The 15,064-nt window shown below is 35.1% G+C and overlaps 1 protein-coding gene across 3 annotated transcripts in view; it reads left to right on the top strand.

Annotated features, from left to right (window-relative positions):
- The window catches only part of LOC139696360 (DNA repair and recombination protein RAD54B-like), a 30,223-nt gene that overhangs the window by 2,300 nt on the left and 12,859 nt on the right, over nucleotides 1-15,064 (top strand). For all 3 annotated transcript variants that reach the window (XM_071595097.1, XM_071595096.1, XM_071595098.1), the window contains exons 5-9: nucleotides 46-234; nucleotides 10,897-11,126; nucleotides 11,205-11,352; nucleotides 11,437-11,601; nucleotides 14,512-14,635. In XM_071595097.1, coding sequence (XP_071451198.1) covers nucleotides 46-234; nucleotides 10,897-11,126; nucleotides 11,205-11,352; nucleotides 11,437-11,601; nucleotides 14,512-14,635 — 856 coding nt within the window. The remainder of the gene's footprint in view (nucleotides 1-45; nucleotides 235-10,896; nucleotides 11,127-11,204; nucleotides 11,353-11,436; nucleotides 11,602-14,511; nucleotides 14,636-15,064) is intronic.

Consider the following 15,064-nt stretch of genomic DNA (forward strand, 5'->3'; position numbering starts at 1 on the left):
TTTCCTATCTGTCCTTCCAAATGAAATGAATTTATTTTTTTGCAGTTAATAGATGTTATACTCGATGATGACAAAGGGAATGAGGTGGAAGGAAAATTACCAAAGCCTGAAATTCCTACCGCTGTCACAAGGCCAGCCAAAAAGCCAAAGCTTATGATTTCAAAAACATTTATAGGTGTAAATGCAAATAGTCAGGAATCCCTAGTCATGCTTCCTCCACCTTCAGAGCATCAGGTAAGCTTCTTAGTTAATGTATTAAAAAGCATAACTAGCATTATCTTGAAACCTTGCTTGTTATATTATTTCATATCATTGCTCATAATCCTGAAAATTAATTTATACCTGTTACATCTGTTCTTTATGTCTGTGGTCTTGTGTGCATGAATAATTTTCTCTGTTTCCCTTTTTTCTAATTTCTTTAATTTTTTAAATAGCAATGAAATAGTAAAGCAGTGACTTTATCAAAAACTGCTTTTATGCCCCTTGGCAAAATTGTTGACCCACACATTGGTTTAGATTAATGTGTGAATAAAGTGGATAAGCTTAGTGCTTTTTCAGTAATTAATTTGTTTGTATTTTCTATGACCAAAATTTTGATGCCATTAGGCGAGTGCAGCCATGAAAAAATTTCAATCTATTTTGATGTGCATATCCATCTATTTAGCATTAAGTGGCCCTGGAAAGCTGATGTGATTGTATATTTAATTCAATTGACATAAAATAGGCATTTTCTTAAAATATATGTTCAAGGTATACTTTGGCTTTTAAAAATCCCAACTGCAAAAGGAAGATCCTGTGATAATATATTTTATTCTTTTGTTTTAAAAGGATTTTTTGTGTACATGAGGAAGTCCTTTCCTCTAATGTGTCAATGTCGCATCACGATGCATATCCTCGTTTGCACTCTATACCTGTGTCCAGATTCTCCCAGAAGTTGGGCCCTTTTGAGTGTGTGTTTCTTGAGTGCTTGTGTGTGTGATTGGTCTGTGTCAGTCACAAAGTGTGTGCTTGAGAATATCCTGGAATCTTTAATGGGGTCTCTCTCTGCAGCCTCGGTAAGGATTCCAGTCAGGACAGTGTGGGTGTGGCTGTGTGTGGTCCCTGACGCTGATTAATTTCCCGTAAACCACCACAGAGGGTATTCTGGTTGAGAGGTTGTGGTTGGTCCCTGGCGTGGTTCCTGTTAAACTAACACAACAATTGGTCTGACGAGAGTTTCTACTAATTATTATGGTCATTGAAGTTTCTTTCCCCCCCCCCCCCCCTCTTATTTTAACTGAGTGGCTGTAGACCTCATTATTTCTTGCTATTGTTAGTACTTGTTGAATAACTTCAGTTTTTTAGGAATAATAAATCTCTGGGGCCAGAAGTAAAACCAGCACTTGTACTGAAAGATTTGGCACTGGAAACGGCACTATTTCAATGAAACATTTTCATATTTTCTCATTTGAAGGTAAAGTGTTTGAAGACTGAAAAGTAGTCCATGTCATTCTGTCAGAAAATGCAAAAATAAGTAGAACCTTTGAAATTAATTGCTAATTTGTGAGCATTTAATTGTTGTGCTAATGTCAATTACCTCATAGATAATCAGGCTTTTTGCAAACACTCAATATGGGTTTTGTAAGAGCCTCGCGACTTAGGTTATTCATCAACCACATCAAGTCTGGAAAATAAAAACAATGAAGTTGAGACAACAACTTTGACTGTAAGAAAGCATTTGATCAAGTATGGCAGAATACATCATTGGATATTTGAACTGTAATTTAAGCATAGAATTAATTGCAATGAATTAGGTTCACAATTTTATTTTTGAGTCCAAACGAACAGTAATAATAGATGGATTTTGCTAAAGAAGCCTCTGGTGTCCTACTGGAAAGCGTGATCACATCCTACCTTTTTCTCATACACATCAATGACAATAATTGTAGTCACCAAATATATCTGATTATTCACTGTTAATATGGGCATCTACTGAGGTATAAATAGAAATCAGACTGTGAAACTCTTGCTAGAAACTTCAGCAATAAATATATATATATATATATATATATATATATATATATATATATACACATGTATATATATATACACATATATATATATATATATATATATATATATATATATATATATATATATATATATATATATATATTGTGCTTGGTGTAAGGAGTAAGATCTTCAATTAAATCAGAAAAAGTGCACTCGAATAAATTTCTGGAAAAGTAAGTCAATACATTGCCCTGCACCCATAGACTAGGAAAGGTAGGCATAAGAATATTGCCAAGTGAAATGAATACCTGGCTCTCAGAAAGCCTATCTGATCTAACTTGGGGTAAATGTGATAGAAATATCTACAGCACTAAATTAAAGAAACCTGGTTTCAAATGAATAACTGAATAGTGGGGAAATCTTTTGATCAAAATATTTATCAATTAGTGCTATTTTACATTAGTTAAGACCCAAAGTTGAATGTGCTTGGAGCGTTAGGCACCAGGCCTTGAAGGGCCTAACTTTGGAACTAGACAACAAAGAGAAAAGCTGCCCATTTTGTGAAGAATCAATATGGGCAAATGGATAATATCATATTTTTTATTAGATAACGTGGGTTGGGAGCCACTGAAAGGACAGAGATGACATGTACTACTTAAACTATTAGTTGATGTAAGTCATTCCAATTACATGCCTGAACTAGAGAGAATAATTCTTGTCCCACATTGCATTGCAAATCCAAATTGATCATCTGCTAAATTTTGGTTGATTTTTTCCTTTTATTCTGTTCTTCATTATGTCCAGTAGAATTTATGAAGTGTGTGAAAGGATGGAAATTGTTCTATAATTGGAACATTCTGTTGCGTTACCTTGCACAACAGAATGTTCCAATTTTAGAACAATTTCCATTCTCTTACACACTTCAAAAATTGCTATTGAATGTAATGAGAAACAATGAAAGGAAAAATCAACCAAAATTTAGCAGATAATCAATTTGGATACAGGACAGAAAGAGGAACCAGGAACGTTATATTAGCACACAACAGAATTTAGAGAGGAGGATGTAGATTAACTTTAAGACATATGTCGCCTTTATAGATTTAAAAAAATCATTTGAATAAGTTGACCGGAGACTACTATTGACAAAAAACAAACTTAATTGGGAAGATAGGAGAATGATTTTAAATTTGTACTCAAAACAAAGCCAAAATTGATATAAACGGGTGCAGGAAAGTAGCAAAAGTAAAAAAGAGTCATGAGAAAGGTTGTCCCTTATCTCCTAGCCTATTTAATGTTTTTGTCTAGGAAGCAATTACATAAATAAAAGACTGAACTAAAGGTATTAAAGTAAATGAAAGAAGAATTCACAGTATCCACTTTGCTAATGATATAGCATTAATTTCTAAAAAAGGCATGAATAAGATATTGAAGATACTATTCAAAGACCTAGTAGATTTGAAATTGAAAATAAACAAGTCCTAGATAATGGCAGTAGAAAAAGGAAAAGAAATTGTCAAAACTGACATAGAAATAGACAACCCTACCTGGGATCAGGTCAGGGAAATAGACAACCCCATCTGGGACTTATCCAATGAACATTATGATTTTTAAATATATTTAATAATGTAGTCATGTATATTTTTGCATGTTGCGGAAAATTAGCAGGCTAAATTGTGTTTTCATTGACTGCTCCAATAATAATTGACACACAGCCTTATTTACATTGAAGGTTTACATTGAAGCTGAGACATAATAGAAGGGAAAGTATTTTGTGGTAAAGATTTTTTATGCAACTGAAGGATTTTTCTGCGTATTATTATTTTATTATTGGCATGTTTTTTATTGAAAGTGGTCTTCTGGTCAAGGTAGACTTTTGATGCATACAAAGACTTAACTACCGCTACACTTCTAAGCTCACTTAATTATGCACCAAACACTTTAATACCCTACATTACAATAAACCATTCTTCAACTGCACATACTTTATCTGTTTACCTTCATTCCATGAAACATCAATCAACATTTTCCCTTCAATTAAATTTTCAACATTCCATTTCCTCTCAATTTTCTCGGCATCTATTTTTTTCCATCCTCGTTTAATATCTCCCAACAACCCTCTTGTCATTTCCTGCCATGTCTTAGGCTTAATTTGAATTTCTTTCCATCCATTTAATTTTTCCGTTCTCCTCAACATCACTCCTTAAAAGTTTCCAAGTTCCCTCTTTTCCCAAAAACCAAGGTTCAAAGCCACACAAAAGTACATTCCTTGTCAAAGTTTTTACTAATATTTTCTTTGCATCCTAGCTGGAGATCCTTGTCACCTATTGCTTCCTCTGCTTCATCTTTTTCATTGCCTTGAGCATTTTTTTTAGCTTTCATTTGTAAGCAAAGGACAGTTCTCATTTTCTTCTAATAAATTTCCTAAATAGGTGAACTTTCTCTAATGTACTGTGTAACGTAGCCTTCCTATTTCTTGAGAACCTTATTATTGTTGTCATCCTTGTCATGATTATCAATCTAAATGTCACATACTGGATTTCTAATGTGCTTAGCAGTAATTTTAATGTCTTTGCAAACTGGCCAAGTAAATTTTGATCAACCACAAATATAACTTACTTAATCAGTTCCCCACATACTTCATTCCTGTAGCTAGTCTTTCCCCTGTTTCTCCGAACACCTCCCATCCTGAGTCTCCATGTGCTGCATGGGCTTCTCAGATATATATGAGTTTTGGGTTAGTCGCCTATTCCTCCAGTTTACTCCTATCTTTTGCATTAGATTCATAAATTGGACAAACCCTGTGAAGTGTATGAAGCCAACAAATGCACCCTGCTTGTATTTTATATTCCTTTCTGTTAGTGATCTCATTAAATCATTTATTTCCATTTATCTTTGAGCTGGTGCCCATTTGTGGTTATTTATTTTTTCTTTGCGCATGGTTGTTGTTTTTGCCATTTTATTGTAAGAAGAAGATAGGATAATGGTTGTTCTTGGAACTGAAAAGTTAAACTTTTGGTGGTAGAATGTGATGTTGAAGGTATTCACACTTTCTCTACTGTATTCATCAATTTACAACCATGAAAAGACTCATTAAAAAAGTTTTATCAACCGTAAATGTAAGCATCCTGTATTTCAAGAAAGTTCTGGGAAAAAAGGCCCTGCTGAGGTGAAGATCCAGAGCTGACCTGGAAATTTGACTTGATTAGGATCTTCAGGATGAACGGCTTAAGTCAGAACAATATTGTCAAAGAAAAGAACCACTATCCTCAACACCTGACAAGATGAGTAATGTCTTATCAGAATAAAAGGCATATGGTATCAGAGCAAAAGCACATTGTTTCGACAATAACATTTCAGATGGAATTAAGAAGTGGGGATTATTCTGTTTGATATCTGGGAGGAGGAGGACATCAAGCTGGGAATCCATGCCAGACTAATCCTTTGAGAGAACTATGATTTTGATGTGGTCACTGTGATGATAGCTTCCTGTGTCCTAACTTGTAGAAAGACTTGGAGTCTTGCACCTTGTGCACTATCTGAAAGTTATGTGCAAAGGGCAAAAAGAAACAGTGTGTTGATGAAGGGAAAGGGTCCTTGTAGTGCAGCAGTTGGGGATGATTCTTGAAGATCAACTCTTGCAAGTGAAGATCACATGGAAGGAGAAATTTTCAGATGCACCTGTAAGTGGGGGACTGCAGATGGATAGATGCCACTGTACAGGTAAATCTGAAGGAATCGCTGCTGGGACAAGTGTAGCCACCAAGGAATAAGGGTATTCTGATATTCTACCCTAGGAGAGTGGAAGGGAAAAAGGAGTAGTGAGTGGGTAGAAGTTGACACCAAGATGAGGCCGAGGAAGAAAAGATGGTAGTTCAGTGCGCAAGGAAGTCTTGCCGGGCAGCCAGTGAATAGAGCAGCAGGAAATGCCATACCAAAGGTTAATGTGGTGCTGGTAAATAAATCTGAGCTACACAGGATGGCAATAACATGAAATATGCAGAAGCAGTCGCCTGTCAGTCCTGAAATTCCATCAAAGGTCCAGATCCAAGATACACTGAGACATGGATGGTACACAGTAAGATGGTTTACTCTGAGCCAGCCATGGTGTTCCCTAAGAAGTTTCTGAGCAACAGTGTCCTGGACATGCAGCATAGTGGTAATATGAGTATAAGTGAAGTCTTTGGACTATAGGGTAAGCAGCAAAGGAGGGTGGATGTATTTATGCAAGTGTTCATGTAAGACATTCAATACTCATCTTAAGCAGCAATTTTCTGGGCTTTGTTGAATGTGGATGCATCAGGTTAGAGATGAAGCTCATGTGAAGAGGACTCAGTGTTCCAATCAGGGGAACTAGTATCACAGCGTAGGCTGGCAACAAATGGTAAAATCAATAAGTACAAAACAGAATTGGTGAATTAGATTGGGCCTTTCAAAGTAGATCAACAGTTAGGGGGCCATGGTATGTAGATACTGAAAACCACTCATTACTTCAGGGAAATTTCAAAAGATTAAGGATGGCATGTCAGATTAGAGCAATCTCAGACATTAAAATCCAGAAAAAAAGAATAAAATTGTGTTGGGTTATAGGGGGGATAATTGAGGTAGCCTTGGTAAAGATTAGGGTAGCTTGTAAATTCTCCAAAATTCAACTTTTTTCTCTGATTCTCAACTTTTTTTCTGTTTATCTTTGAAAATTTTTTACTTTTGTTTGATATTGATTTTTTCCTTGGGAGCAATTGTTGCTATCATTGTGTTGCAGCAAAAAGTTAAAAGATTAGTATTTAGGATGCTGAAAAAAAAACTTTCTAGTAGGAAGTAATATATGGAGTCTTTCCTAATCACTCTAATACATCGTAGGGTATGTTTTGGATGGATTTAATGAAAATCTCAATCTCGTGTGATTTTGTTTACCCTTGTAAGATATTTTACTGATGACAAACATAGATTTGCCCTGCATTTCATTTTCCTGGATGAAATTAAATGTATTTGAAGGTAATTGGATGGGCAATACCTTGATTGCTTTCTTTATTTACAGCAAACTTCAATTTCTGGACCAGCCGATGATGATGATGCTGTAATTGATGAGTTTTTGAGTATTTGATATGTTGGAGTACTATTTTGAAGCTTAATATCCACGTTTCAAAATTAATATGTATCTAATATTATGCAATGGTTTTCCTCTTATGAGGCAAATTAAGAAATGTAAAATATCTAACTTTCTTTCCTCTATTATGTCATGTTTTCTTCCCTTTCTCCCAAAATTTAAAGTGTTGAGTGAATCCTTCTTTTAAAAATACGTATACATTGAAAATTACATCATGTTCTCCTTTTGGAATTGATACCTCTTAAAGTCCTTGGGACAGTTATGCAAGTTATTTTAGGGTAAACTTTTCCTTTATCTTGTACTATCTTCAGTAAAAAGCATGTAAATATTTTCTGTATTCATTTTTCAATATTGTTGAAATTTCTGAAATTTATTTTTGTTATTTCCTGTTTAATTTTCTGTGCATCAAATTGAACTTTTTGCTTATGGAGTGTCAGCTTTTGGCTAGAAGTTGTTCTAGATTGATGAATAGTTTGCTATGAACACTGTTATTTCCGTGGAAATATGTTTTATTCATGTATTCAGTTAATGTAGGTGCATCATCAATTTAATAAATTGTTTTGAGTTAGTTTTTGTCATTGGTCAATACTCATGTGAAATGGTGATTGTGATGGTGATTTTCTATTGGGCAAATACACATTGTTAGATCCAAATCACTTAATTATGCATTGTTTATTGCAATTAATTTTTTTAATGAACTAATTGGCAACTTCTTTGGAAAGAAAAACTTTGAAATAATAATTCAAAGGAGTTTGAGGCAGCATTAGTTGCATGTATTGATTTAAGTATAATATTGACCTTTTAAATGCTTTAGCTCAAAATGTATACTTTCCATCAGCCTGAGTGCCTATTGCTATAATGTCTACATACTAAATTTTGCTTTTTTTCAAATTGTAGTAAGATCTGGGCATTGTTTCAAATAAAGCTCTTAGTATTTAATGTAATTTTTATTATTTTTTTGCTCATCGTGTAGCCAAAGGAATAATTGCTTGATGGTTAAGCCAATGAGGTTGGTAGATATTGGTACATACATGGTCTGCACAATAAATGCGCAAACTGTTGCAATCTGGCAGCCATGACGTGGACTTAAGCCCCGCTCACTAGTGGCGCAAGTTGCCCGAGACCGAATGAGCTGTCTGTCCTTGGCGGACCGTCAAGCTGTGCGTATGGTACCAGTTATGTTAGTTTCTGTTGCCTTTTTACTGTTTGTCGAAAATGGAAATTGACAAAATTGCAGAGCAACAAATCAACATCAAGTTGTTAAGTGAAGTGTGGTAAAAGTCATCAAGAAATAACTGAAATGTTGACAGCTGTTTACGGTGATAATTCTCAGAAAAAACATCTGTTTTCAAGCATTTTAAAGATGGCCAACAAGATGCCATGGATGATACAAGGCCAGGACAACCTTCAACCACCTGTGTTGATGGCAACATTGATCATGTGCCAGTATTTAAGACTATCGGTAAGTACAAAGCCCTTACCGATAGTCAAAAAAACTGTCTGAATGATAGCTGATGTTCCAGTCACTTAACGGAAACTGCGACACATTAAATTTTCATACCAGTTATTTTTCTCTATTCAATCCTTCATTTGGTCAAAGGACGTGCCTCTTGGGTCCTATTTAGGAAGATCAACAGTGCACACTATTTAAACCAAACATGATGGATGGATGACCATGACAATGCACCTGCACATTCAGCATTGATTGTTCACTAGGTTTTGGCAAAAAATTCAATCACCAACCTTGATCATCCTCCTTATTTGCTAGATCCCTCCCCCTGCGACTTTTTCCCGTGCCCAAAATGCAAAAATGTGATAGATGGGACATCATTGGGAAGATGTGGACACAATAAAGCAAGAAACGACTAGACTACTAAAAAGCCTAACTGCCGAGACTGCCAAGGGTGCTTTTAAACGTTGGAAAAGAAGATAGAATAAGTGCATAACAGCGAATGGAGAGTACTTTAAAGGGGATAAAATCAATGTAGACTAAATATTGCAAAATAAAGTTTTTATGGCCTCAGTTGGCATATTTATTGGACAGAGTAATACACATGCACAAATATGTACTGCATGCATGTATAAACTTAGAGGTATATTGCATTTAATACATAAATACTTTTTTTTAATAAAATCTACCCAATTCCTAGTCTAATCATAAAATAAAATCTATTTTTTAGTTACAAATTTATTTTTCATTTTATTTTGCTTAAGCTATTTAATTTTTGGCATGCCGAATTTCAGCTGAATCACCCCAGCCACTTTATTTGATTACATGGCATAATGAAAAGTTTCTCAACCTTTGACATCCTGGAGTAGCTCATTACTTATACTCTTATCATGAGGGGCTCTGGATTGGTGCGGTGGCTATCGTACTGGCTTCCCACCCATAGGGCTCGGGTTCAAATCCCGGTGGTGTTGAATATTTTTCAGAGGTATCTCGATCCCTACTTGAGGTGCTTTGTGGAGGGCACTTTGAGTGAGTACACCCTCTGTCGAATGGGACGTTAAGCTGCAGACCCCTTGGCGCCATTCGTAAAGAGTAGGCTAATGCTGATGCCAGGTTTCTCACCACCCTTCATCCTTTCCTGTTCATCCCCTATGGTGCAAATGACCTCAGCAGTCGGTTACCTCCCCTAAATACTACTACTACTCGTATCATAATTATGATTGCATTAGGCTGAAAGAAAAACAATAGTCATTATTATGCTTTGTTTTTCTGACTGGAAAATGTTGGCTGAAGGAGGATTAATGTTACATTTGTAGGGGATCGGAATGGTGTGGTGGCTAACATACTGGCTTCCCACCCAGAGCACCTGGGCTCAAATCTTGGAGAAGGCAGATCTTTTTGTGGTGTCCCGATCCCTACTTGAGGTTCTTTGTGGAGAGCACTTCAAAGGAGTCTGTCACCCATTAGATAGGATGTTAAGCTGAGGACCCTATGGTGCCTTTTTTAATAGGAAGCTAATGCTGATATCAGGTTTCTCTCCACCTTCCTTCCTTTCCCATTTATCCCTAATAGTGCTAATGACCTCAGCTGTCGGTCGCCTTCCCTATAGCTACTACTACTGCTGTTACATTTGTATTAGTGTATTAATTGCCATACAATTTTGAAGCTCATATCACAACGAACTCTCCATCTAGGATGAAAGGGAATATAATACAATCTATTTATAACAATAAAAATAATGAAAACCCTCTTACAAAAGAAATCCAGTAGCTGCCTTTATATTTGAAGGACAATTGGCTTGCTTTTCAATAAAACTTATGACTCGGACGAATTTTTTGTTGCGCAAATTTTGTGTCCAATGTTTTATATAGGAAGGCTGAGTTTCCAAGTTTTTGTTAGATATTAAGTTTGTCACTAAATTTAATTGAAGAAGACTAGCTTATACCAATTGTATGTAATCGGGAATTGACAAACAAAGGCATTTGATTGTGGTATCGAGGCATTTAGAATACATTTATCTTATTAGTTATATTTTAAGTTATTGGTTTGAAAAATGTATTAATCGCCTTTGAATTTGTCATTTTTGTGCTTTTTATTTCCTTGTTTTAAGCATTCCTGAGATATTTTCCTGTGAATCTAGCTATTGAATTTGGACAACTGAACTCATGCTATATGATTAGAACGTAAAAAATTATTTCTTCATTATTAAATAGCAGATGTGCTCCCAGCTAAAAGTTGGAGGCTCAGTGTTCACCTATTGGTTTAGGTTTATAGCAACTTACTTTAAATACATGCATACATTCTTACATAAATATGTAGCTATATAAGCATTTCGTTCACCTTTTTCAAGTGGCTTCATAACCAAGAAAAACTGTTGCTGGTGGATGTTGTCGTAGATCCCTATCTTTCTAAAGCTCTCCGCCCTCATCAGAGAGTTGGAGTTCAGTTTTTATATGAATGTGTGTGTGGTATGAGAAATCCTTTTAGACATCAAACTGGGCTGAACACTTCATGGGAAGGCTGCATTTTAGCTGACGAAATGGGCCTTGGAAAAACCTTGCAGTGCATCACTTTAATCTGGTAAGTTTAAAAGACTGATTACATCCGCTAAAGTGCTTATTGATAAAGATAGTGATTAAATTGTTTGTATTTATTTAGGACATTATTGAGGAAAGGACCGTATGGAAACAAACCAGTGTTTCACAAAGTTTTGATCATTACCCCAAGCAGTTTGGCAGCCAATTGGCTGAAAGAATTCCAATGCTGGTTAGGGAGAGATAAGATTAAACCTTTTGTTGTTAATCAGGTTACTATCATTTTATTATTTGATTAAGATTTTGTGTGTTGGAATGAAAATTTATTTACTTTTTTAATTGGTCCTTTCATTTAGAAAAACAGACCAATTGAATTCCTGAAGTTGCAAAACAATCAAGTGATGATCATTTCATATGAAATGGTTGTCCGTTGCATTGAAGATATCAAGAAAATAGGATTTGATGTAATGATATGCGATGAAGGTCATCGGCTTAAGAATACTATAATCAAAACTTCTCAGGTAAGAAGAAATATTATCTAATAATCAATAGCAATGCATTAGAAGTAACTCCCTTAACTTCCCAACTAAAAATTGATACCAATATTCATCCCTTGAAAATGAGAGCATTTTGGTGGAGTTGTTTATACAAAGTTAGAATATTTGTGTGTTGTTTGTTGATCTTCGTATATACTAGCACCTTGATAGGCTAATTTCAGACAGGCCATGGCACCGTCATAGCTCTTAGAGAGATTTAAAATTCTGTATGTTTCATTGTCTACCTCATTTATTGATTTTATCAGCAGGAATGAGCAGCTCAGTGAGGTGCTCAATATCTGTAGCATAAGTAAACCTCTAATTGAGGCAAAAGCTAAGTACAATAGTGAGAGATGAAAAAATTGAGATTTGAAATATCACGATCGCTGAAGTCTTGGATCAGGTGGAATGCATGCATTATGGGCTGCATGAAGTCTGGACCCTGTGAAGAGGGTATTTATAGAAATAACACCTGTAGTATTTTTGTAAATGAGATGAAGAGGGTTGTTCTAAGGCCTCTGTCCTGACACTTGGATAATGTGCCTCTGAATGATAGTGGATACAGAGGATATCTGCAATGTTCATTAAAAAAATTTTCAACCACTTTCTGGTTTAAATTTACCTTATCACTTAAAATAGAAGTTGGTGACAAGATGAACTCTTTTGATGTTTGTTGCTCTAATTTATTGTTGTCACTGGCCAGCAGAGTGTAATTTTCAAGATGTAGAATGTCAAGCATCAGATGGTATCAGAGCAATTAAGACTTTATAAGACTTATGCATCTAATTTACTTTGTGAGATTTGTCAGTTCTTCAGTTTTTTGTCATATTAATAAAAGGGTTCTGTTTATATTTTTGTGTTAGCAAATGTATAGATTAGGTAATATTACATTAGAAACAGATATTACACAACTAAAAGCACCATGCCCTAAAAATGTTTAAATATGTATTTACAAAGTTTAAAATGATAGTCTTTTCATTAATGGATGGCATTATCACTCCATTCCATGATGTGAAGTATAACCAAAAACCAATGATGAGCAATGGTCATTTTATCAGACTAGTGCAATATTACTGAGATTAGTAGCTAAACATTTTCAATGGGTATTATTACAGTATGCCATTGCATACAAAGAAAATTATACTAAGTCATAAAAGTATACAATATATCATCATTAATTGGTTCTCAGTATATTGATATTTCCCTTAATGCTATGACGTAAAATATACAGTTCCAAACTATACTGAATGGCATAAGAATTAGCTATTACTTACGTAACTATATGATCACTGTCAATTATAATAGGAATACAAAATAATTTTTTAGGCATTTACTGTAGGTTGACCCATGGATGTGCAGGTTAATTGGTAAAGAAAAATCTAATTCCAATTTTAAATGTGACATGTTTAGCTACACTTAAAAGTACTCTGAAATTATTGTTTATCAATGGTTCTACTCTAATTATGAATAATATTAACTGTGATGTATTATAGAATTATTAATATAGAAATACATTATTTTTGGGCATACATTTCTTGCAAAATTATAAGTATATCAAGAAGTACATGCACTTTCAAGGAAACTCAAACAAATTTGAATAAGATAACGAAAGTGAACAATGACATTCTGAGATGTGGGAGTTTCTGAAGCAGCTAAAAAGAGACCTTAATGTAAACGCTCTAAAGAGACCCTTTCCAACATGGCTCATTCAGGCATTTTACGAGTGTGATGTGATGGCCTGTGTAGTTTTAGTTTGTCTTGATAGATGTGTGCAGCAGAAAATATTCCTTATCATTGAAATGGCCAATGCTTTCCAGAAAAAGCAAGTTTCCTCCAGAATCAGGTAGATTGTTGGCGTAAGTTCTGTGTCATTGAGCCCTTCCTTGAATTTCAAGATATGGTCAATACAAGTGGTAACTCATCATCACTCTAATTAAGGAAATGTTTTATTAGAAAAGTTTATTGTTGAAGAACCTTGGAGGAAAATGGCTCAAATGAGAAGAGATGTTACATTGGAGCCCAAGCCAGACTCAGGACTACAGTCCTCTTCATTTTATGTTCCAGCATGATTTACGTTGGCCTTATGAATAACTTTGAGCTACAGGGGGAGGTCTACTTGATATTACTCCTAAGACTCCGGTGTTCCTCAAGATGGACAACCAGAATGTCGACAGTCAATGCATGCTTGATGGCATATACAAACTTTATTTGTACCTGTTTGGACACTAGATGGCATTGTGCACTCCAATGCAGAAGCTGCAATCATTGTACTAGGGTTGTGCCTCCTGCTTGTTAGTAAAAATGAAGTTCACTTTGGGATCTTTAATACCAGGGAAGTGAGTGATCCTTCTCAGAAGTTAAACTCTGGTAATTAAATTCCATGATGGTGCAAAGGGCTTTGAGAGCTGTAGAGCTAGTGGTAGGAACTTTTCAGACCAGGCAACGTGGTACTCATTCTGAGTACTACATTGCCTGTACATATTGTGGGCAGAAATAAAAGAATGAGAAGAAAAATGTGGCCATGGACCCATTTTTCTCCCATTTGTAAGAGTGATACTGATATATTATCTAGTGTTAATTCCTCTGCAACCCTATGAAACAATGGATTAGCAAAGAGAAAAAAGCCATTTTCACTTATTGGTTGGCCTCTTGTTAGATGAATAATTACTATATAATATAATTATCTACTAATTAGAGCAAGGCTTTGAGAACTTCTGAAGACATTTGCATGAGGTAATGTTTTTGAAAGAGTTTAACGCTCCTAAGGTATGAAATTAAATGGATATATATTTTTGCTGTTTTCCCCTCATGTATGTCACTTCACCCTAATGCCTCATGTTAGCCTTATAGATTGTTAATTTTTAGTTGAGTAACATACATTTTGTTTTGACACAGGCTCTTGCACAGTTGAGTATCAAAAGAAGAATACTTTTATCGGGTACGCCAATTCAAAATGACCTGCAGGAATTTTACTCACTAGTAGACTTTGTTAACCCTGGAATACTTGGGAGTAATATGGGTGAGTTTCACCTTACTTTTTTCTTGATAATTTTAATGGTCATATTTGTTCACCCTATTAAGACTACAGCTTGATAAAACAGATGAGCTTGCAAATTATGTTGAACTACAGAGTTGTGAACAGTGATGATTGCTTCTGTTAGATAGTGTGGGGGGAAATAAGCAGAAATGCCTGGGATGTGCCCTGGATAAATTTGCCAGAAAATGTAACTGTAATGGAAGTTTTACATTTATTTTGGAAATCAGCTTTGGGAAATATTTCTTTGAAATATTCAGATGGTTGTGAATCTCTTTCAAAGTTTTGGTATCTGCATTACATAAGCAGAAATCATCCTAGTTAAGTAGAAATGCATTCTGCCTCCAAATCATATTTTTTTTCAATAACTTTGTTGATGTATACCCACAACATACATTTGAGATATTTTAGAAT

Source organism: Hetaerina americana, unplaced genomic scaffold (genome assembly GCF_022747635.1).
Source record: "Hetaerina americana unplaced genomic scaffold, ioHetAmer1.1.p SCAF_7, whole genome shotgun sequence".
Classification (NCBI taxonomy): Eukaryota; Metazoa; Arthropoda; class Insecta; order Odonata; family Calopterygidae; genus Hetaerina; species Hetaerina americana.